Source organism: Haliotis cracherodii, unplaced genomic scaffold (assembly GCF_022045235.1).
Source record: "Haliotis cracherodii isolate W230 unplaced genomic scaffold, xgHalCrac1.p SCAF_15, whole genome shotgun sequence".
Taxonomy (NCBI): Eukaryota; Metazoa; Mollusca; class Gastropoda; order Lepetellida; family Haliotidae; genus Haliotis; species Haliotis cracherodii.
The window spans coordinates 29,288,217-29,311,318 of record NW_027266270.1 but is presented as its reverse complement, the minus strand read 5'-3'; the positions used below and the strand labels follow the sequence as shown (position 1 = coordinate 29,311,318).

General features: G+C 39.5%; 1 protein-coding gene and 1 long non-coding RNA gene across 3 annotated transcripts in view; one reads left to right on the top strand and one right to left on the bottom strand.

Annotated features, from left to right (window-relative positions):
- Positions 1-11,803, top strand: part of LOC139462477 (glycoprotein-N-acetylgalactosamine 3-beta-galactosyltransferase 1-like) — a 71,899-nt gene extending 60,096 nt beyond the window's left edge. For both annotated transcript variants that reach the window (XM_071244230.1, XM_071244231.1), the window contains exons 5-6: positions 2,817-3,484; positions 8,978-11,803. In XM_071244230.1, coding sequence (XP_071100331.1) covers positions 2,817-3,484; positions 8,978-9,220 — 911 coding nt within the window. In that variant the 3' untranslated portion in view covers positions 9,221-11,803. The remainder of the gene's footprint in view (positions 1-2,816; positions 3,485-8,977) is intronic.
- Positions 11,804-15,207: 3,404 nt separating this feature from the next.
- Positions 15,208-18,210, bottom strand: LOC139462494 (uncharacterized). Its single transcript, XR_011653032.1, has 4 exons — positions 18,087-18,210; positions 17,767-17,839; positions 16,113-16,228; positions 15,208-15,760 (listed from the first exon to the last, which is right to left on the bottom strand). It is a non-coding gene; the product is annotated as an uncharacterized lncRNA (long non-coding RNA).
- Between the last annotated feature and the right edge of the window lie 4,892 nt (positions 18,211-23,102).

Genomic DNA, 23,102 nt, shown 5'->3' with positions numbered 1-23,102 from the left:
GCAATGTGGTGTATACCTAACATCTGTGTTTCTGCAAAGTAGTGTATACGTATCTTCTGTGTGTCTGCAATATGGCGTAGGCGTATCTTTTGCACGTGTTATTTTTTATCAGGAGGAAGCAGCGTGATGAAAAGGTAGCTCAGTTCTTGTTTCTTTAAAGTGTTTAAAGGTCGCCTTCTGCCAAAGCAATTTCGGCTGACGTGTCCCTCTTTGGGACTCACGTATGTGAGTAGGGTACACATATCTATTGCAAGTTTTGGTATTTGTAGAATTTCTGTTTTTGTATTGATATTATTTCTATTTTCGTGTATTGATATAATTTCATTATTATTTTTGGCTGCTCTGTTTATAGTGTCAGTCCGTGATCTTTAAACTATAGATGCATCTGTTGTTGTAGTTGAGAAGGAAGGTGGTAGTAGCATGCTCATATATAAGTATGCACTGGCTAGCGTTTGTCGTAATTTGACCACGTAAGCAATTTGACAAGATGCGGTAGGTTACTGGGTCTCACCCCATTTGTCACACATCTCATTTGTCAGATAGCTTAAAATCACAAATGTCACAGTTGAGTTCTCCCAATGTCTAATGCCTGTTACCCAAGTGGTAAATGGATTAGTCCGGATCATACCCCATTTATCAGACATGAGAATATAAGACTTAAAATATGTGTCCCTGTTCAGAGAAAGAGAGTGGTCTGACGTCTTTAGATAACGTAACATAATATCGGCGTCATGTTAACCGATGGCACGTAAGACTTGAGAAATCTTACCAGAGATAAGGATAGCCGTCTGACGTCTTTAGATACACGTAACATAATGTCGGTCTCAGCTAGCGTCATGTTAACCGATGGCACGTAAGACTTGAGAAATCTTTCTGGAGATTAGGAGAGTGGTCTGACGTCTTTAGATTCATGTAACGTAATGTCGGCCTAATTGAACGTCATGTTAACCGATGGAACATGATACCTGAAAAGTGTTGCGAGTGTTGACGAGTTTAGATACACGTAACATAAGGTCAGCTGACGTCATGCTTTCTCTGACTGATACCATCTATTCGGTGTTGATACAATACCCATACAGTAAAAACTCATTGATCCGGACCCCGATATTAATTCGAATGACTTCAGTTAAAAAGCCTTTTCGGACATATCCTTTTCGACCAAACACCAAATGGCCTGTCGGGCCCGTGGGCGAAATACGCATATGTCGGAAAGCGCACGTTAAATTCCTAATTTAAGAAAGTAAGTAACTCGCGTCCATTTTGTTGTGGAGTGGCGTTCACATAGTTTAGATTTTGTTTTGTATGTCGAAATGCTTTCTTTGATATAAACTGAACCAAATTAAAAACTTCACAATCCTAAAATTTCAACATTTTGTCCAGTTATCATTGTGGGCCACGTATTGTCTTCAGATAACACCCGTTTTTGTGCAGGTGAATCGATCAATATCATGTGCACTGCAAAAGTTTTTTTTCACGTGCAACTGGTCACGTGGCCATAATACCGCACGTGTTTTCAGCCATACTTGTTAGCAGTCATTAACAAAAAAAGAAAAACACAAGAAAACAAAAGTCTTTACGGCCATTTGTCATGCCACGCCTTTCAAATGTGCAACGTGAGCGTGCCATCGGCATGTTGCAGACGGGAACGTCCGTAGCTGAAGTCGCAAGGACGATGTGTTGTAGTCGACAGACTGTTTATGATTTACAGACGCGTCTACAGCCAACGGGTACCACCGCTGATCGCCCTCGTCCAGGTCGACCGCGTGTGACGTCACATGCAGAGGATCGTCATATTGTCTTACGTCACCTCCGTAACCGATTTTAGACGGCTACATCAACCAGAAATGAACTGTTTAGGGGTAGACTGAGCGCGCAAACTGTTCGAAACCGTCTGAGAACTGTTCACCTTCAAGCACGACGGCCATACTGTGGGCCGATTCTGACTGACGTCAACGTCAATTGTGGGCACAGCGACACTTACGATGGACTCAGAGGAATTGGCATGAAGTCGTCTTCAGTGATGAATCCTGATTTAATCTTCGATTTGCTAATGGTAGGGCGAGGGTGTGGAGGCGCGGCATGAACGTTACGCCCAGTGTTGTGTAAAGGAAGTTGACAGGTTTCGAGGCGGAAGTGTCATGGTGTGGGGTGCTTTCTGTGGCAATGTACGTTCCAGGCTTCTTGTCATCCGTGGCAACCTCAACGCTGCTGCTTACCGCGACCAGGTACTGGCACCAGAATTTCTGCCTTTTATGGCAGCACATGGACCCGGTTTGATCTTCCAACACGACAATGCCAGACCCCAAACAGCAGTTTTGACAAGGAATTTCCTTCAGAATGCGGGAGTCAACGTCATGGACTGGCCGTCAAGGTCTCCCGACCTCAATCCCATCGAACACGTCTGAGATGCTCTTGGCAGAAGTCTGCGCACTCTCCAGAACCAACCACAGAATTTGCAAGATGTTGGCACCATTTTGCAGCAACATGTGTTCACAAGCATCACAAGGTCCATGCGGAGGCGTTGTGTGGCAGTTGTCAACGCACATGGTGGCCATACACGCTACTGAAATTGTGTGCCATCAGATTCTCTTACTTGGGACTTATGATTTAAACTGTTGATGTTATTACCGAATACCGTAGGTGCTTGGAACAAATTATGGTTACCACCGTTTATTAAAATCCTTCTTTGGCCATTAATGATTAAAAATTACCTTCTCTGATACATTTGTCCGTTGTATATCATATATGGGATTACTTTTAAAAATTTGAGGTTTTTAATTTGACTCAGTATAATATCAGAGTTGTCTTTCTTGCAGTCCTGGTTAATAACACAATTTCCGGAGAATTACAGAAACGAGTACGGATCTTATGTGTTGTCCCATCAACGATCCAGAACGAACATACGAAAGCCCATGCAGTGAATGTGACGTGGGGGGCAAGATGTAACAAACTGCTGTTCGTGTTTGTTTCTCACCATTCCAAGTTCAGTCATATATCATTGGACGTCCCCGACGGTCGCGATCATCTGACAGCCAAAACTATGCAAGCTTTGCAAACGGTTTACAAGGAATACGGTGATGCCTACGACTGGGTCCTGAAAGCGGACGACGACAGTTATATGATCATGGAAAATCTACGTTTTCTTTTATCAAAATTTTCCCCACTTGAACCGGTTTACATTGGTTATCATTTTAAGGTTTTGGTTCACAATGGTTATATGAGTGGGGGCGGAAGTTATGTTATTAGTAAGAAAGCTCTACGCTTGCTTGTTGAGAAAGGCTTTGGAGAGGATGAAGCTTGCGCTAAAGACGGTAACGATGAGGATGTGGATGTTGGTCGCTGTATGGAGACGATAGGCGTCAAAGCCTACGTGTCTTATGACAAGTTTGGAAGAGACACATTTCATCCTCAACGTATTGAACAGCACATAATCGGTCCGTTACCATGGTATCTCAAAGTGTATCCGGCACACCCAGTCCAAGCAGTAAGTATGTAAAACATGTAGAACAGTGATGTTTCAATGAGTTATTATGCTTTCACGTTTGGATCAATTAAACCAATATCTTAGGTATCTAACTGGCCAATATAATCAGTGATGTTTCAATGTGGATAGTAACGCTTCTCGCTGTCCTTCTGGCAGACCCTGTGGCGCTGTTCCAGAATGATGTAGCCAGTCCCCAAAATAAGTGCACACAAATGCACACAAAAGTTTTTATCAAATTCAAATATATTCTACTGCTTTGGTTTCAAATTCCCAAGCCAGTAAACGCTACATAGTTTTCATTATCATTATACGTAACGCTTCGAGATGCAAGCTGTCGAAACCAGTCAAACGAGCTGGTAGATGTTAATCAGCTAGCGCTATTGACATTCTAGAACCGATGCAGTAGGCTCAAACGACTCCCCCTAAATTTGACTCTAGAGTCATATGGGCATAGGCTCAAAAGACTGCCGAGTCATATGGGCCAAGGCTCACATGACTCCCCTAGCCAGACTCAAAACACTCCCTCTAGGCTCAGCTAACCCCCCTCCTGGTCCCAGATGACTCCGCTTTTTTACCCTTGTTGACCCCCTTTGCTGACCAGCCTATAACAATTAACAAAACAAACCAGGACATCAAAACTTGCATAAAATGACCAACATGTAGTACGACATTGTTAAAGATTCCAAACTGGACAGACGGGTATCGACATGCTTTCAAACGTGGACAGGAGGTCTCCGGTATAAATGCGGGAGTATCTCTCTGTCTTGCCATTTTGTTAAAACTTACTTAAAATTATTCTAACTTTACTACTCTGCTGGTACAATGAACTTGACATCTACGATTTGGCTGCGATATGTTAACTTCGTGTAGTTAAACTAGACATCAAAATATAAGACTGAATAAGAGTAAATAATAGAGATTCCCGGATAACATATTAGTGATGGTATTCCAGTCGTTTAAGTATCAATCTAAAATCGCACGCCCTTTTAGTTCTGGAAGTCATGGATGCTTATTGTCCAACGTGTAAAACGTTTACTGTATCACGTGACTTGGTTGTCAACGTTATTAATCATGTTATTAATCTCATTGTTTGTATTTTCACTGTATTTTATGTATCAATATAATAATGAGTACCTTAGCATCGGCAGCTAAATGTATTTATTTAAATATAACCAGTCTGTGACCGTATATGTCTGGAATACAATACACAAAAAGTGAAACTGTTTCTTTAGCTTAATGCGCACAGACTATGCAATGTCTTTTTAATATATTTTCACATACTTGCATGATAGAGTGACCTCCCCTGAGAGTTACATGAAACAACGAGCTCATCAATATTTTTTCTGTAAAGTCATAAAAGAAGGCAAGTTAACTCACTAAAAGCAGTATTGGAGTGGACATTGTCACATGGAGAGTGAAAATTGGAACCTTTTCGCCTAGAAAACTGAAGGTGAAGTTTAGAATGCCGACTTTGAGTGTGTCACTTTGTGTGGCTACAGTTTTCGTTATGATGATGTTGACAATAACTGTTTGTAGTGATGTGGAAACTAACCCGGGTCCTGTCATTACAGTCAAGAAACTTGCAGATATCCTAAAGGGTTTACAAAAAGGAGTAAAAACTTTAAAACCGCGAATAGAAATACTTAAGGAATCCTTAGCAACCAAAACAAATGACTCGTTTTCTAGAACCGATGATTTAGAAAATCGGTCTAGGAGGGATAATATTGTTGTATATGGAGTCCCAGAAAAGACTGGTGAGGAGAGAGAAACCTGATTGTGAAGAACAGGTCAGAAACATTATCCAAGATAAACTTGAAATGGAAAATGCACAGGATGGGAATCAAGTTGTGACAGTCAGAGCACACAGAGTGGGTAGGAAGAAGTCTGGGGGTAAGTCTCGACCAATAGTGGTTAACCTTACCAGTAGTAAGACAGTCTCGATATTCTTGAAGAAACACTTTATGAATGAATAATACATATGATGCAGAATTACTGTTAATAGGAGACTTTAGTTGTAGAACAGGTGTTGAAGAAGATTTTTGATGACAATGCAGAATATCTACCTGCTAGTGATTGGTATGACAGCGATGGATTTTCACAACCCCGTAAAAACAGAGATAAAGAGGTAAACAACTTTGGTAGAAGGCTGCTTGAAATTTGCTGTATATATTGTGTTCATTTTCTTAATGGAAGGTTTTCTGGGGATTAGGTTGGTAATTACACATGTACTGCAAACAATGGACGTAGCACAGTGGATTTTATGCTTGCTGAGTCTGGACGAATCTGATCACTTTCCTATTATTTGTGAATTGAATATTAACACTAAGCTTATGGATAGAGCCGGTGACATGTTACTGACACCCTCTATAAAGAAAGATACGTTTGGAGAGATAGCTGCCAAAAAGTCTCTGATAAAATAATCACGGATGATGTTTCAAAATCACTGATGAAGGTTATTAGTGATGAAACTTATAAGGATATTGATAACGCCGTCAATAAGATATCCCATCTTTTCGAGCGGGCAGCAGCGTCAATGAGCAGACGACATGGGTCACGTGACTCTATACCCGCCAGACAGCCCGCGTGGTGGAACATGCAGTGTGAGACAGCCAAGTGCGAAAAGTATTAGACAAATTTAGATTGACTGACGCTTCACTTGATTTGCAAATTTATAAACAAAAGAAGCGAATATTTAAATCATTGTGTCATGGTTGTCTTGTCGGCAAGAAATCAGAGATAAACTTCGTGTCAATCCTGATGAACTGTGACAATCTACTAAATCATTTAAAAAGACCAACTCGTCTTCTACAGGTATCAAAGTCAGTGGCACTGAATGGCATAATTACTTTGAACAGTTACTGAATACAGGTCTATTATTATAGATAAAGTTATTAACATTTATTCGAGCATGATTCACATTGTAACAATTGCAATGAAGGACTACCTAATCAACTTAAAAGAGACATAACCTTACAGGAAGTTAAATGTCACAAAGCTGCAGGTTGCGATGGAATTCCATAGGAATTACTTAAACATTCCTCATTTCAATTGTTTAATGAAATAATGAAAACTTGGAATTTCCCGATTGATTGGTGCAAGGCAATCATATGCCCTCTTCATAAAAAAGGCACTTTATCTGATCTAAACAACTACAGAGGAATCTCTCTATTACCTGTGATTGGAAATGTTTTCACCAAAATATCAAACCAAAGACTCCAAAATTGGTCTCATGAAAATGATGTTATTTATGAAAATCAAGCTGGATTCAGGAAAGGTGATTCGACGGTGGACAACATGTTTTCTCTTTATGGGATGATTAAAAAATACCTCTCTAAATCAACAGGTGGCAGATTATATGTTTTCTTCATAGACTTCTCAAAAGCCTTTAATTGCGTAAATCACACTTTACTTTGGCATCGACTTATTAGCTGTGGAATACATGGAAATATTTTAACTGTTTTAAGAAATATGTATTCAAAACTACAGACTTGTGTACAGACAGATCAAGGTCTCACAGACTTTTTTCAGTGTTGGGTTGGTACTCGCCAAGGATGTATGTCAACCCACTGTTATTTTCATTTACATCAACGAATTGGTTACTGAGATGGCTTCTTCAAACTGTAGAGGAAATTTCATATCTGGAGATTATCCTAATATATGTTCACTTCTCTATGCTGATAATGTCGGTAACTCTGCAGATTCCGCAGGCAAACTCCAAGAACAAATAAATTACGTTAGCAACTTTTGTGAAAAATGGGGTATGAACCTAAATATACAAAAATCGAAGATTATTGTATACCGAAATGGTGGATAACTACGGCAGTATAAAAAATGGTATTACAGGGGCTCTCAGATCGAAACCGTCTCCTTTTATAAATATCTTGGTCTATATTTTACACCTAAACTAGTTTGGACGAGATCGAAACAGGTGTTGGCAAAGCAGGCGGAGAAAGTATGCTTACTCATATACAGATTGCACTATATGTGTGTTGGCTTACCAATTACGACTGCACTAAAGATTTTTGATAGCATGGTTCTGCCCATTCTAACATACGGCTCCGAACTTTGGGGATACGAAGTCGTGGATCAGATAACTCCCCAGGTTCAAATGACTCCCCCATTTGTTTTCAAGAATACAAATGTTTTGACACTAATTGTGCAACAGTCTGTGAATGTCGTACACAAATAATATATTTTCGATGATACAGCACAGTATTTTCGATGACAGTGCCCCATTTATTTTGTGCATAATAAGATTTTATGTGATGAATTTTAAGGACATTATCATGTCATTTCGTTAAAACTTTTTAAATACTGTTACACATCAGCATCTTTATTTTCTGACATAATGGCTGGATATGATGTGATATTGACGCTTTACTGCAATATTGTTTTAACTTAGGAAAGATTTGTATTCATTATTCTGTTTGATTTACTAACTTTGTATTTCAAATAATACCTGCATCTGATGTTTGATTGTAATGGCTGTGATATTTTTAAGAAAGATAATTATATTGGCACCTTGACCTGTTTGACAATCTTATTTCTTCATGTAATATGTTGATACGCATGCACGATCATTATGAAACAAAATTAATGGAAATCTATATTTTTAAAACACATGAAAATTTTTACTTTACCTAATGTGATATGATAATAAGTTTCCTTTTTGAAGTTTGTGTACGAAGTCATTGCGCGGTCATTGTTTTATTGGGTAATAGGTGATTGATACACTTATGTCTCTTTATACACGAAAACTGATGGTCTTGTATTAATGTTACCTATTGTTTTTAATGCAGCGATTCACCAATTACAATACATTATATCTCGGTAACTGCGCATTATAAACTGAGTAAATAAAATCATATATATTTACCTACCTAATAAGCTGTACAACGTAGCATATGATGTTTGTGAATCAAACTTTACCAAGTATTTAGGGAATTTGTTTTACCTGACCGGACGAGTTCATATAATACAAATGTGTGTCTAAGATTTTAAAAGGAAGTGTGAGTGGATAGTCTGTGTGACAGATCTAACAAATGGTAGTTATAATCTCACAACCACTATGAGTAGTTTGAGCCTGATACTCAAGAATCAGATATAGAACAGGGGGAGTAGTTTGAGCCTGATACTCAAGAATCGGATATAGAACGAGGGGAGTAGTTTGATCCTGATACTCAACTGATACCAGTTAATTGCTCATTATTTTGTCCTAACTATTAACTATGTTTAAACGTATGTTTGTTTCCTATTTAATATCATATAAAACAAATATTCCTGCATTTTGCCTGAGAACCTCTCTGTCTGTTTTTGAAGGCGTGGAGATCCCGGAGTTAATTCCCCGCAACAATTTTAGTTATAAAACAGACTGTTTCAATAGTAACGCTTTTCTGTTTCAGTGTCCAGAGAGTGATGTCTGTCACAGTACATGCTTGTCTGTTTCCGGGTTCAGAGATATGCCTATCACCATAGAACACTTGCCTGTTTCAGGGTCCGGAGTGCTGCAGTCAGTTATCCATCAGCTTCCATTACGTCTCGTACCACCTGATGTACATCATCGACATCCTCCTCTACAGGATCTCCGTCTACGGCAACTACGACCCCCCAATAGGAGACTTTGAGGATATGTTTTTCAAAAGAGTATCAGAAATACAACATAAAACCAAAGATGAGGTTTTTGCAAATTATATTCCAGAGGATATTCCAGACTTCGTACCACAAGAACTTGAATAATCCAAGCCAAAAGCGTAGCCAGTTTGAACAGTATTGAAGTTATAACATGGCGTATCAGAATGAAGTAGGAAGAAAAACAAAGGTGATTTAGGTGGAAGCGTCGTCAATACTTCATGAATTTGAACACCCTACGTTCCTTTATCCCCGGTGTATTCATAAGGCTGCTATTCCCTATAACAATGATGCGTGTCAATTCTATTCAGGTAATGAAATGGGGATATGTGTAACTCATTGAATTCCCTATAACAATGATGCGTGTCAATTCTATTCAGGTAATGAAATGGGGATATGTGTAACTCATTGAAGTTAAATTAACCCCATTCCGTGCATGATAATTATTAGGGCTGGGACGAGTCAAGATTTACTACCCGGGTACCCACCCCCTACTACCCGACCCTCCCCGGATACCCACTGTAGGCCTCAAAATGTCCGATTGGGACTTTTTTTACCATAACCCTGGCAAAACGTATTGAGACACATGTATTAAACATTCTGGTCATGCATACACTGAAGTTGACTTAAGTTATATCTTTATTCAACCATATGAAAAGTCAGATGGAATGGGTGCATATTTTTTGTCAATAAACAATGTTCTGTGGGTACCCGGGTCCTACTCAGTAGCCACCCAAATAAAGTAACATATTGTAGGCTTCTTGGGAGTCCTCATGATATTGATAATATTTTACACCAGTATCCAACACTATGAGCAAGTGAGTTTATATCCATTGGATATCGGCCACATTCACCATAAACTATAGCATTTGGTATAAGTGGTCCTTTTTGTAAGAAGTTTTTATAAGCCAGTAAGTGGATTGTCTCTGCGCTCTCAGATCTATTGATCCCCCAAATTTCAGATGATTTCAAAAGAATCGGACTAATCTGACAATCAAATAAGTTTGAGAACACTTTGTATCAGAAACGACAATTACATCATCAGCAAATAACAACATTAATACTTCTACTATATCTGGAAAGAGTAGAATCCCATGAGTTCCATTTGCCGTAACAACTGTAGCTAATTCTTTTATTAATAATGAGAATAGCACAGGGATCAGCATACATCCTTCTTAAAGCCTTTGCCCTATTTTCCGTTGGCACTCACGTTGCCAGTATCTACAGGTACTCTTGTATTTGTTTCTCAACTTACAATATTGTATTCTGCTTGAAGAACTTTTGTCATTTTTGAAGTGTATTAAACTACGCTTGGCTTCCATCTATGCTTTGTGACAGTCCGGTCCATAAAAATCAAACTTTCTGGAATTAATGACAACATTCTTGTTTATACATTGCGCCGATCCATCAATACAACTGACAAACATGTCTAAAGCTTCATTAACGTCTCTTTCTCTCTATAATATTAACAAAGTCTGTAACATAGTGTTTTAGGGCCATCATGTTGGCTATAAAAGTGTCAGCCTGCAACTTATTCCAGCCATACCTTAGAGGACATGGTATGTTTTCTACTGGTATGATATCCTTTACATTATCTTTGAACTATAAGACTAAAGGCATATGCTTACTCTCAATTCTGTTGTCTACTGTTATTTTTTAGTAGTTGCTTAAAAGTTCAACAGAGGAAATGAAATAATCGATGACACTACATCCTTGTTCAGAGATGTAAGTTAATGAACCACCACTATCTCCGGGAACACGACTATTTAGTATATATAATCTAAATATAAAGCAAAAATTTAAAAGTAAATTTCCAAATCTATTTACACAACTACGACATGAATATCTCTCACGGGCTCATCTTCTGGAGCTCGGGCTCATCTGGAAAAAAATCACTGATCGCTGTACAAAAACAGGAGGCTGATTTCCACAGCCGACCCCGGCGTTAAAATCCCCCACAACTGAATATGAGAGTCTGCATCAATGCTTTGATTATCATACAACCACTGCTCTAAACGTTCTAATAACATCGGTTCCCTTGTAACACTATCCAATGTCGACCCACAAGAAGGAGCATGCGCTATCATCAGACCATCTATGTTCCATGTACACACTGATAACAGAAAACAATTTGACTTCACTGTATTATGTATTAATGACTTGTCCCGGCCGTATTCCTATTTGGATGCATTGCTCCTCTCATCATGTTCAGGAGTCGATGAAGCCTGGAATTTAAATAGAGAGCTGCAGTCTCTTTCTCCAGAATTATTCTGTGTAGTGACCGTTTTATTAAGCTCACGTGAAGGGGGTTTCCGTTGAATGTGAATACGGGCATTTGGTTCAGTTGTGTTCTGGAATTGCTCTTTGGGCTTGATAACAAGACGGACATTCTTAAAGTAAGCTGTCATTCACGCCTTCGGCAATCGTAGTGACGCTTTGTGTCGCTGACTTGATGTAGAGGCATGTAGGCCAGCAAACCGTCAAGTATAAGTCCTTCGTCCAGACCTCCTTCCCATTTTCAACCGCCAGAGGGAGCTATTTCAGCAGAATAACGCCAGACCTCATACGGCACGTGGTGGTCATACAAGACTTCAGCGCCATCAAACGTCGATGTGTGATTCATAAACTGACTTTTTCCGATCTCTTATTAAACAGTGATACCTTGACATTTCCTGTGTAAAATTTCTTCGAATTCCATTTGCTATTAACTTGTCCACAGTGTATCAAAATAAAATGAAATCTGTAGTTAAAATTCATATCTGCGTTTCTTTTTTGAGAGAGTATAGTTAACACTATGTATATCTACGTTGTAAGATGACACGCTGCATGTGCATGTAACTATATCGAGGCCTGGTGACGTGTTCTGGTGACTGATGATCATTATCCTGAGACCCATGAAGATCCGGGGTAGAATAGGTCTTCAGCAACCCATGCTTGCCGCAAAAGGCGAATATGCTTATCGTAAAAGGCGACTAACGGGATTGGGTGGTCAGACTTGCTGACTTGGTTGATGCATGTCATCGTATCCCAATTGCGTGGATCGATGCTCATGATGTCAATCACTGGATTGTCTGGTCCAGACTCGATTATTTATAGACCGCCGTCATCCAGGTTGAATATTGCTGAGTGCGGCATTAAACAAGAAATAAACAAAATCATTATCCTGAGTTCTGTACCCTTCTGAGTCTTTTTGACGACTCAAACATGAATTTCTACAGAGAAGATGTTGATGGAAATTATTGGGTGGTACCAGATTAGTGACGTCAGAGTTCAAATGCATTGTGAAAAAAATCTGGAAGTAAAATGTTGTTAACAAGAATGAGTTAAAGAAGGCAATCTAGAGTTACGATTTCATTTTCTTATTCAGAACTTTGAAAACTTTGCGAAAAATCCAATAGTTCTTTTCGACTATCATTTTATGTAGGACCTTCTCTCTGTTAACCACAGCCTGCTTTGCTACCGTGTCTCATGTTTGCAGTTTCCCTTGAAGCATCGGCATACATCACTGCGAAGGATGCAATGTTAATAGTTACGTCTGCGAAGGTTTTCAATCATTACTCCTGGCCAGGTAAAAAAATCATAGCTGGCAATGAGGATATTGGAACTTTCCTTGTCCGGCAATCAAGGTCTATTTTGACAAAGCCAATTTGTGGTGAGGTCAGGTGACATGGGGTTTAATATTAGTTCACTTAAATGGCGAACAGCCGTTCAGAGACGGCTTATTCAGTGGCGGTCTATGCCGATGCTTGTTTGTCTGCTACCAGGTTTTATTCATTATCAATGTTAATTTTATATGTTATATTGGTCACGTGACTCGGCCGTACACGTCAGCTCAATTGCTCATCTGCCCTTGTCACAGCTATTCGTGCGGATTGGTGAGATACCACAAGGGCCAATGATGAATGAGGACAGGACATTGACATTGTCAGATGTTTGTGTCACTACACAAGCAGTTTAACATACTGACTCAGAGCCGACTAGTCCTTGTTTTAACCCCTTAATGCCGAGTACCAGGCATAGTAACAACAAGTGAGTGAGTGAGTGAGTATAGTTTTACGCCGCTTTTAGCAATATTCCAGCTATATCACGGCGGGGGACACCAGAAATGGGCTTCACACATTGTACCCATGTCGGGAATCGAACCCGGGTCTTCGGCGTGACGAGCGAACGCTTTAACCACTAGGCTACCCGACCGCCCCAGTAACAACAAGTGCCATCCTTAAACGTATTTTGGTATGACGCGGCCGGAGATCGAAACCCCGACCTTCCTCTTTCGGGCGGACGCTCTACCACTCGATCACTGTAACACAGTGTGCTAGCACTATAAATCGGCATCAGTCCGGAGTAGTAAAAGCACACACACACACACACACACACACACACACACACACACACACACGCACACGCCACCTGCAAGAAGACTCGCCCCCCTATCGATGAATGTTATGTGCGAAATACGACAAACCAATCAGAATGCGCGTATGATTTCAAGTTCTTCGTCAAAGAATCCCTAAGAAATGATTTTATATATGTCTTGCGTCTTAAGATATACCCAAGACACAGTTAAATGTGTTGAATCATACTGTATACTTCTGCATGTCCCGATGTGCTGTAACTTGCATCTGAAATATATATAATATATGGGGAAATATATGTGAACCATCACGCAACGAGTTGACAATTGTTTTAGGTATGCAAGTTTGCGCTAAGACGGAACCCGGTCGCAAAAATGGTCATGAGAGGGGCACGAGTCGCTATTCGGCTTGTCCCGGAATAACACGAGTTGGTCACGAATGATATAATGTGTTAAGGCTTTGGAAACGTGCTGAACGTATACGTGCCATAGCCATGTTGCAGGTGGGCGCATATTGTTGCCCAACGCTGCATGTCTCTCAATCTGTCATCAGCAGATTGTGGGGCACCAACAAACACATAACGTCGATGATCGATGCCGGTCTGGACGATCAGGCGAAACAAAACAAGCCCAAGACCGATTGTACCATTGCACAACGTGTTGGGCAACGTTTCATCTTTCAAGATGATGATGCACGTGCTCATCGTGCCAGGATTGTACCCCAATTCCCCCAACAGCAAAACATCCACCTCATGCCATGGCCAGCACTTGGCCCCGACCTAATCATTACAATATAGGCCCGGTGCACAATTAAGAGACGTTACAGCGAATAAGGTGTCTCGCTTGCATTGTGTGTGAATGATGCAGCAACGCACATTGCTTTGATTTTCTGAACAGGCATGAATATAGCAGGGTAATCTTTTTCAAAGACATTTTCACAAATATAGTTCCAAAAATGGCAAGCAAAATAATTTATTTACACCCTAGGCTACTTTCTTTTGAATCGAAACTACAGGAAAATAAACAAAAGTCTGGCAATGAAAGTAAGTGATTTGTGTACCAAGAACAAACGTCAATTTCGAATTTGACCCCGATCCCTTTAATGACCTTGTGCGCCATCATGCCATCACACGAACCATTAGAACCCATTATATCTGATCGCCTACACCACACTAGATGTGATCATGCCAATTCAATTTTCCAATACCATATATATCAGAATATATTCTTGATGTTTCCCACTATCCCTGCACAGTACAGAACTCTACATAAACTTATAACTATCTCTTGATCATGTTTCGTTACATGTCACGAGAGATGTGAAGTTTGGTCATTCGAAGGATTCTTACAATGCTTTTTTACGAGGATTACGAAAGGTGTGTGATAGGGGAGAATGTGAGTGAGTAAGAGAGTTGTGTTTAACGCCGCTTTTAACAGTATTCCAGATATATCACGGCGTGTCAGCTTGTGGGAGGAAAGCACCAATTGATACAGGTCTTAGACGTTTACCACTTCGGGGAAACTCATGCGCACGGGTATGGTGCTGACAAACCTAGAAACATAATCGGGGCGAACCGGGATTCGAACCCACAATCATAGGTTTCTCGCGTGCCGAAGGGACGCAACTCTGCACAGCGAACTGCACCGCCTTAGACGACTTGCCAACCCGTGCCCCCGGGAGAGTGTGACATAGTGATAACAAATATATTTTTTTTTAAATAAACAGCACACACTGTACAAATAGGATTCGTGAACAGTACCGTTTATTTCAGCGGAACAATCAACAAGGATTACGTCAACACGTCATTATGGTACGGAACACGTGGGCTGATTCATGTGAGTATCCTACAGATTATCATGACTGGAACAACAACATGAAAGGTGCATAATGTGCCTAAATCGGAACCAACGATGCACATTCAGGCATATCACAGGATTTGTATGACCCTATATTGTTCGTCAGTGGTAACATGAATAATGTGTAGCCCACGTCATACATAGCAGCCACACAAACAATTTTTAATCCTCATTGAAAATATCTTCATGTGGAGACTCAAATCAGTCAGCCCTTTTTTCATTGACAACTGAACATGTTTAGGAAACATATCGTTAAATCAGTTTTAACCAATAACAAATTAAAGAGGTGATAGCAAATGGATAACACACTATCACTAAAAGTAACTTAGAACAAACAGGAGTTTCATAAACCAGTATCGATACCCGTTACAGGAACATGTTTACAAGAACCGAGACGAACAGTGACGTCATCGCAAAGGTCACGTGATCCGCGGCACCTGTAGGGATGAAAATGAATGGGCCATGTCTTAAATGTAACACGTGATACAGGGCAGGTAACAGCCCATGCTAAGCAATATCATATGGTAATGATTAACGAGGTCTCTGTACGCTATGCGGGTAGCCTTTTAACAAAAGGAATCTCTGAGGTGATTACTGATGTTGGTGTATTTACACATGAAATACCTGGTGGTTGAACACTGTTATAACACCGGTCTAATGTACAGATGCAATGGTAATGTATACGTACCCATTCTCTATAAATGGGTAAGAGTGAGTGAGTATGGTTTTACGCCGCTTTTAGCAATATTCGACCGCCCCATAAATGGGTAAGAGAACAGCCATACTTACACGTGGCTATCTTGGTGTTAGTGTCAGTCAAAAGGGTTGCCTGTGTGTCAGTGGCACACCCGAGTTCGTCAGTGGTGTTGATGGCTGAAAGACAGGTCTTCAGAGTGGTCAGTACACTGTTAAAAAAAGAAATATGAAAACGATTATTCTTCCCTCATAAAATGTCTTTTTGCAAAATTTCTTCCAACCTAAACGCATGTAAATGTCAGATTGAGTGAGTTTAAACTGATTCTCACATTGTCAAAATCCAGGTAATATGGTGACGAAAGTAAGACACACATTCACAAACATGTTCAGTCCTAGATTTACAGGGATAGGTGTATCTACTCGGCGTTTACTAAAGTGACCTCCTTGTAAAAATCACAGTTTTTCTTCACCACCAGGAGTAGAATCAAGTTTTAAGAAAAAAAGCAGTTTTCAAATGTTCTCCATTTTCATCGATAAGAACATTTGGACTACATGTACATCTGATAATTGTATTAAGATGTTCCAAGTGAAGAAATGAAGTGGTAGCGTGTTGATGAACCTGTCGATCCGTATGTCTCAACGCACATTCTAGAACAAAACACGGGTGGGCCCACTAATTTCTTATATTTGTTTTACTAGATATACACGGGTGAAGCCACTAATTTCTATTATCTATTTTACTAGATATACACAGGTGAACCCACTTATTTCTGATACCTGTTTTATCAGATATCCAGGGGTGACGCCACTAATTTCTGTTACCTTTTTTACTAGATATACACGGGTGGGCCCACTAATTTCTGATATATATTTACTAGATATACACGGGTGGGCCCACTAATTTCTGATATCTATTTTACTAGATATACACAGGTGGGCCCATTAATTTCTGATATCTATTTTACTAAAAGGAAACGGAAAGTTATAGGTTGTAAGTGTGATCATTAATTTCATTATACATTGTATATTATAGGAAGGTCAATCTATATACAGAAGTGAAAACATGGAACATTCAGACTGCAGTTGATCTCCCGAACACCATTCCTCCACGAATCAATAAATGAGTATATGTAATTTATTTGATAGTGCAACTAAAATATTCTTTGGAATGTATAGTTCCTCGGTCCTTCTCTCATGACGTGACCATGGTAACCAAAGTTAGAAAACATGAACCTCTCAGACATCAGTTGATATCCCGAACACCTACCCTATACCAGTATTTGTTTTGATAAGTGAAACTCTATAAAATATGCTTTGCAATGCACAATGTAAGCCCTTTGATGATTTTCAAATATCCCTCGGTCCTTCTCTTATGCTGCGTGTATTCGTGATGTGGTATACCAAAGTTAGCATGCAAAATTAACATTCAGTTAATGATAATTACAATACCAAAAATTATTGATGCCATGTTATGTCAGAGTACCCCCTGTTTTCATAACAAAATGCTATTAGAGACTCACCAGACCAGGGCCGTGAAAGCATTGGTATTCTGCAGAACCGGGTACAACACTACGCTTTGCCTCTAATATTACAGGCATAAACTCCAAGGAACCAATACAGGTAGGTAGGTTTACTCATACTGTGTCTGAAATGACATCCACTCACCTGGAAGTAAACAGTGCCGCTTAAAAAAATGATTTTATTAACCGCCGTGTTTTGACAATGAACTAACTTTAGCTTAACTCACGTGCACATTTTGGCATCACTCGCAATGTCTGCTTTAGTAGCAATAATCTCACATTGGCAGGTGGGGGTGACAGCTAAAAATAGATAACAAGATGATATTGAAAATATGAATGAGTCATCAAGATAATCTAAGCATAGTAAGTTTTAAAAAAATGGTTTGTGATTACGATGAAGCTACTTTTCGTTGCTATACTTATTGTAGGTATTCGTATATGTTTACGTGTAAGTCAACCTCAATGCCGTTCTGCTATTGGTGCAGCGCGGGATTAAATGATTCAATGTATGGTGAAATAATTAAGATAGATGATGTTTTGAACATACGACAGGCTGTGCTTCCAAGATCTGTTATCCTGGTCTCTACGCCAGTAGCCAGAGCTGTTACAGTAGTGGAACCATCACAGGCCTTCTTTGTCTTCCACTTCAAGCACGCAATGTAAGCAGTGGGGGCGCTATGAATATTACAATGTCAACTTGACACATTTGTATTTGTTGAAATAAATACAGTAAGAAAATACACGAGTGAACCCACTAATTTCTTATATCTATTTACTAGATACACAAGGGCAAACCCATTAAAATCTGTTACCCATTTACTAGATATTCACGGATGAACCCACTAATTTCTGTCACCTTTTTTACTAAATATACAAGGGCGAACCCACTAATTTCTTATATCTATTTTACTAGATATATGAAGGCGAATCCATTAATTCCTGTCACCTATTTTACTAGATATACAAGGGCGAACCCACTAATTTCTGTTATCTATTTAACTAGATATACAAGGGTGAACCCACTAATTTCTGTCAACTATTTTAATAGATACATAAGGGCGAACCCACTTATTTCTGTTACCTATTTCACAAGATATACAAGCTCGAACCCACTATTTTTTGTTTCCTATTTTACTAGATATACACGGGTGAACCCACTAATTTCTATTATCTATTTTACTAGATATACAAGGGCGAACCCACTAATTTCTGTCACCTATTTTACTAGATATATATTATCACGAGTTTATATGTTATGAAAAGTGCCTTTCAACTCCATCTCACCATCATGTTATATTAGCAGAATTGTCACTTTGTTTGAGATATCTAACAGCATAGAGTGATTACCTGCACTTGACGGTATCATTAGTTTTTTTATCGGTCTTCCAGAAGTCTTTCTGACATATACAGGTATCCGTAAAAGCTGCCACTATAAAATAAAAATAAACATCTCTCAAAGTACATTTCAAATCATTATGTGCCATCATCAACCTCTCAGACCTCGACCTCATCCTCCCTTCCTCGTTCACCTCCCAGGATGTGACTAAATATGTATACGTAGCATGCTTACACATGTACATAATATTAATAAAGCGACAAAACCCTTTCCATGTCCAATAGAAATTTCTGCATAAAGAAGAATCGATTGTACGATTCCGACTATATCATGAGCATGCGTTTACGAATCACTATCAAATAGTAATGATACCAGGTGTTCGCGAAAAGGTGAGCCACCAGTGGCACCCATCACAAACACATGAAAAAACACGGGTACATATGGTACAAGTCAAAATGGGGAAATGCATCGGATACCATTTTTGTAACCGATACGTCAAATTTGGAAATGTGCTCAAAATGTCTTTTGGTAGCTTTGAAAGCTTTACTGGTGCCTTGAATGTTGTACGCTTGATCGAACAACTTCTGAGCAAGAGTCGTAAGACGCTCTTTGAAATCTTGGTAGAAAGAGTATGCTGGATTGTATCCCAGAAGTTGTGAAATGTAAACACCAAAGGCTGAAGCTGCTGGAATATTGCTCGATATGAAGGGGAGAGTGTTTTGTACTTCTGGGTCTTTATGAAACAGATGAAGTGGTCTCACTGGTCTCCTTTATTTTAATCAAGCAAGTATTAAGATTTATTATTTTGGTATATTAAAAAGCTACGCGATAAATCGCAAAGAAACATGAAGAACGAACGTGATTTATTTCACGATAAAACATTGTTCTATCATGACGTCGTTTCTGGACATTCGAAAATGCGCTTGCAACTTGACGGACGACGCTATTTTTCAAAGGGAACTGTCTAGTGAGTTGTCCCCCATAGATGTAGCTGGGCAACGCAGATAAACGCATTGGCCGAACGGTCGCATCCGAAAGGGGGAGAGATATGACAATCGGTAATGGGAGATAAGTTACAGATAATCGTCGTGAAAATTGTGAGAATATCTGTGAAATACCAAACGTTACTCCTCTGTTCATAAAATGGACTTGTTCGACATTGCCGGGGTCGAATTGTATACAGGAAGTTATTTACATTATTTAAATAAGGGTAAATATTTTTAATGATTGTACAATTTATGAGGTTATGAGGTTGTTCATAATGCTGATATCTTATATATGAAATAAACGACGAGTGGGAGTTGTTTATGGTACAATAAGATACTGCAGGGACGATTAAGCAGTCGGGGCTCCGCCCCTTATGGTTCATTATCAATGTAGTTTTTTTATTGTACGATAAACAACTCCCAGTTATTGTTTATTTCTTAAATATTTTCACATACCCGTACTACAATTAGCTGAGGTGAAATCAGTCTCTATGGCGGTAGCATTAGCAGGTAGCAGCGGACACCCGTCGTCACCTTTGCCTGACCCCTCCAGACAGGTCAAATATGTCACAAGGGCACTGTGAAAGAAATAATATATTCGCATTTGAACACCACAATGTTCCCATGACAAGTATTTTAAATAGACATGTATCCCTTAACTATACATGATTATTGTTCATACGCGTCATCTGCTATTGGAAATATCTAACTACTTTTAAAGGTAAATATGTGATATGTTACCCGCTATTTAACTGTCCTTCATCGACAGGCTTTTAATACACAAACAACTATGATATTTACTTTTCTATAACGTGGTTAAAATAATGCTGGCAGTGCAATGCTGTGCATGGCACTATAATATCACAACAGGACAACTTGAAAACACAAGATGTGACTATTATGGATGACCACAATTTACTGCTTTGTTTATCTCATGGATTGTCTACCAGTGTTAAACGCCATACAATGTTAACTTCGATGACTTTGCTGTCTATGAGCTCAGTCTCATATATATGAGCTCATAGTCTTACCAAGTTGTGATCAGACCCTTGCGATAATACATTTAACGTTTGCTGAATTCCCCTAAGGAACATTCAGTTCTTAATGATCACACGTGCTTTTGGTAGACATGTTGTTGGTTTTATGGCAAAAATGATATTTGTGAATCAGATATTAAATCGGAAGATAAAGTCATTAATAATCCTGGGTTTTTGAAAAAAATATGTTTGTTTGTTAAGAAACTCCGCACCGAGCAATATTCCAGCCATTTTATGTAGGCCTGAAAATAGTCGAGTCAGGATCTGACAATCCAGGCCCATGTGAGCAACGGGAGCAACGGGAGCAACATGCCACGATGTCGGGGGACGATGTCTCACAATCAACCACGTCACCGAATTTATTTCGTCGCCTCACACATACTGAGGGATCCCCACATGATGATATACATGATGTGCCATATCTGATCACCAAGAAACAGTGAACGGTTTGTGTGTTCCGGAAACAACCACTAATCTCATTTGAAGTCGAATTTGTTACTGACCCGTGCCAAAATAAATGCTATGAAATACATTTCCCTCATGATGACTGCATGTATGTTAGATCAGGGGAAGAATAGTCTTCAGCAACCCATGCTTGTCGTAAGAGGCGCCTATTCTTGACGTAAGAGGTGACTAACGGGATCGGGTGGTCAGGCTCGCTGACTTGGCTGATGCATGTCATCGTATCCCAATTGCATTAATCGATGCTCATGATGTCAATCACTGGATTGTCTGGTCTCGATTATTTACAGACCGCCGTCATCTTGGTGGAATATTGCCGAGTGCGGCGTTAAACAACAAACAAACATTCAAGTCTTTCATGACGACCATGCTCCGGTTCATAGAGCAAATAGTAGGAAAAAAAACTTCATTGTCGTCACTGACATCAATACGAACTGAATGTGATCGAACATGTATTGCTTAAATTGCAAAGTAAAATACAAGAGCTCGATAGTGACATTACCACGGTTGATAAGTTGTTCGAGATGATACATACAGCGTGGCTTGTAAATGAGTTTGACTATTGTCTAGGACTTTTCAATTCAATTCCACGTAGGATGGCGCAAGTTTTGGTTATGAAGGGCCATCAACAAATGAGGAAAAACTGTTTTCTGTTGATAGATGAACATTTTAAAGCGGACTGTAACCGAACAGCCGCCGTATTAAATCATACGATTATAATCGACAAGAGTCTTTACCTTGCAAACGCAAAATAAAATGTGTATCAGTTTTAAAAAATCCTGAATAGTACATGGCACCAGTAACGGTGCAGCATTTGCCTAATGTGCATACAACATTTCAAGACAATTGACCAGTTGACCAGTGCATATAAGTTAGAGTTATAAGCTAGAGAAACGACCCATAACCCAATTTGACCCTAAGTGCATCTCGGAACAATGAAAAATTAAATTATTGTAACTCTTTAATTGGAAAGTCACAAGTTCAGTTGATGCCCGATGTGCAAACAAAATATTGAACGGTTTCTGAGTTAATGGTCAGGAAAGTATGTGACAGTATCAATTCGATATATTATGACTTACGTGCATTTCTGTGCATTATTAGTGGCATTATCTCCAGCAGACGTATACGTACTTCCACAAACATCACAGGTAGTTGCAAACGTTTTATGGCTGTAACCTGAGAACAAAACGAAAGTGAATTTAGTCGTGAAAGGATGCCTCCAAACCGCAGGTGGAAAGAGAGCGAGAGGGAAATGGGGACAGAGAGTGGAAAGACACAGAGAAGATGGAGAGAGACTAAGAGAGAGCGAGGGAGATTGACAGAGAGATAGAGACAGGGGAGGTTGAAAGAGAGAGAGTGGAAAGAACTAGAGAGACAGAGAGAGGGAGATAGAGAGAGAGAAGGAGGGAGGCCTTACGCGAGGTTCCTGGGGACCAAACAAGGTGTCCCAAGGGATGACATGCAAAATGAGTCCGGAGTTGTGAGAGACATTCATTATTTCCTCCAGATGTCATTACGAAGATTACAATGAAAATGTATTCCATTTCACGTGGCGTACACGATAAAATGAAAAGGCATAACATATTTACAATTCCACACAAGTTAAATATATCTGTGAACAAAAGCTACAAAACCCTTTCCATATTCCTATGAAATCTCTGCCAAAAACGGAGTCGATTGTACGATACCGACTTTATCATGAGCATGTGTTCATGTGATGATACAAGTTGTTTGCCAAAAGA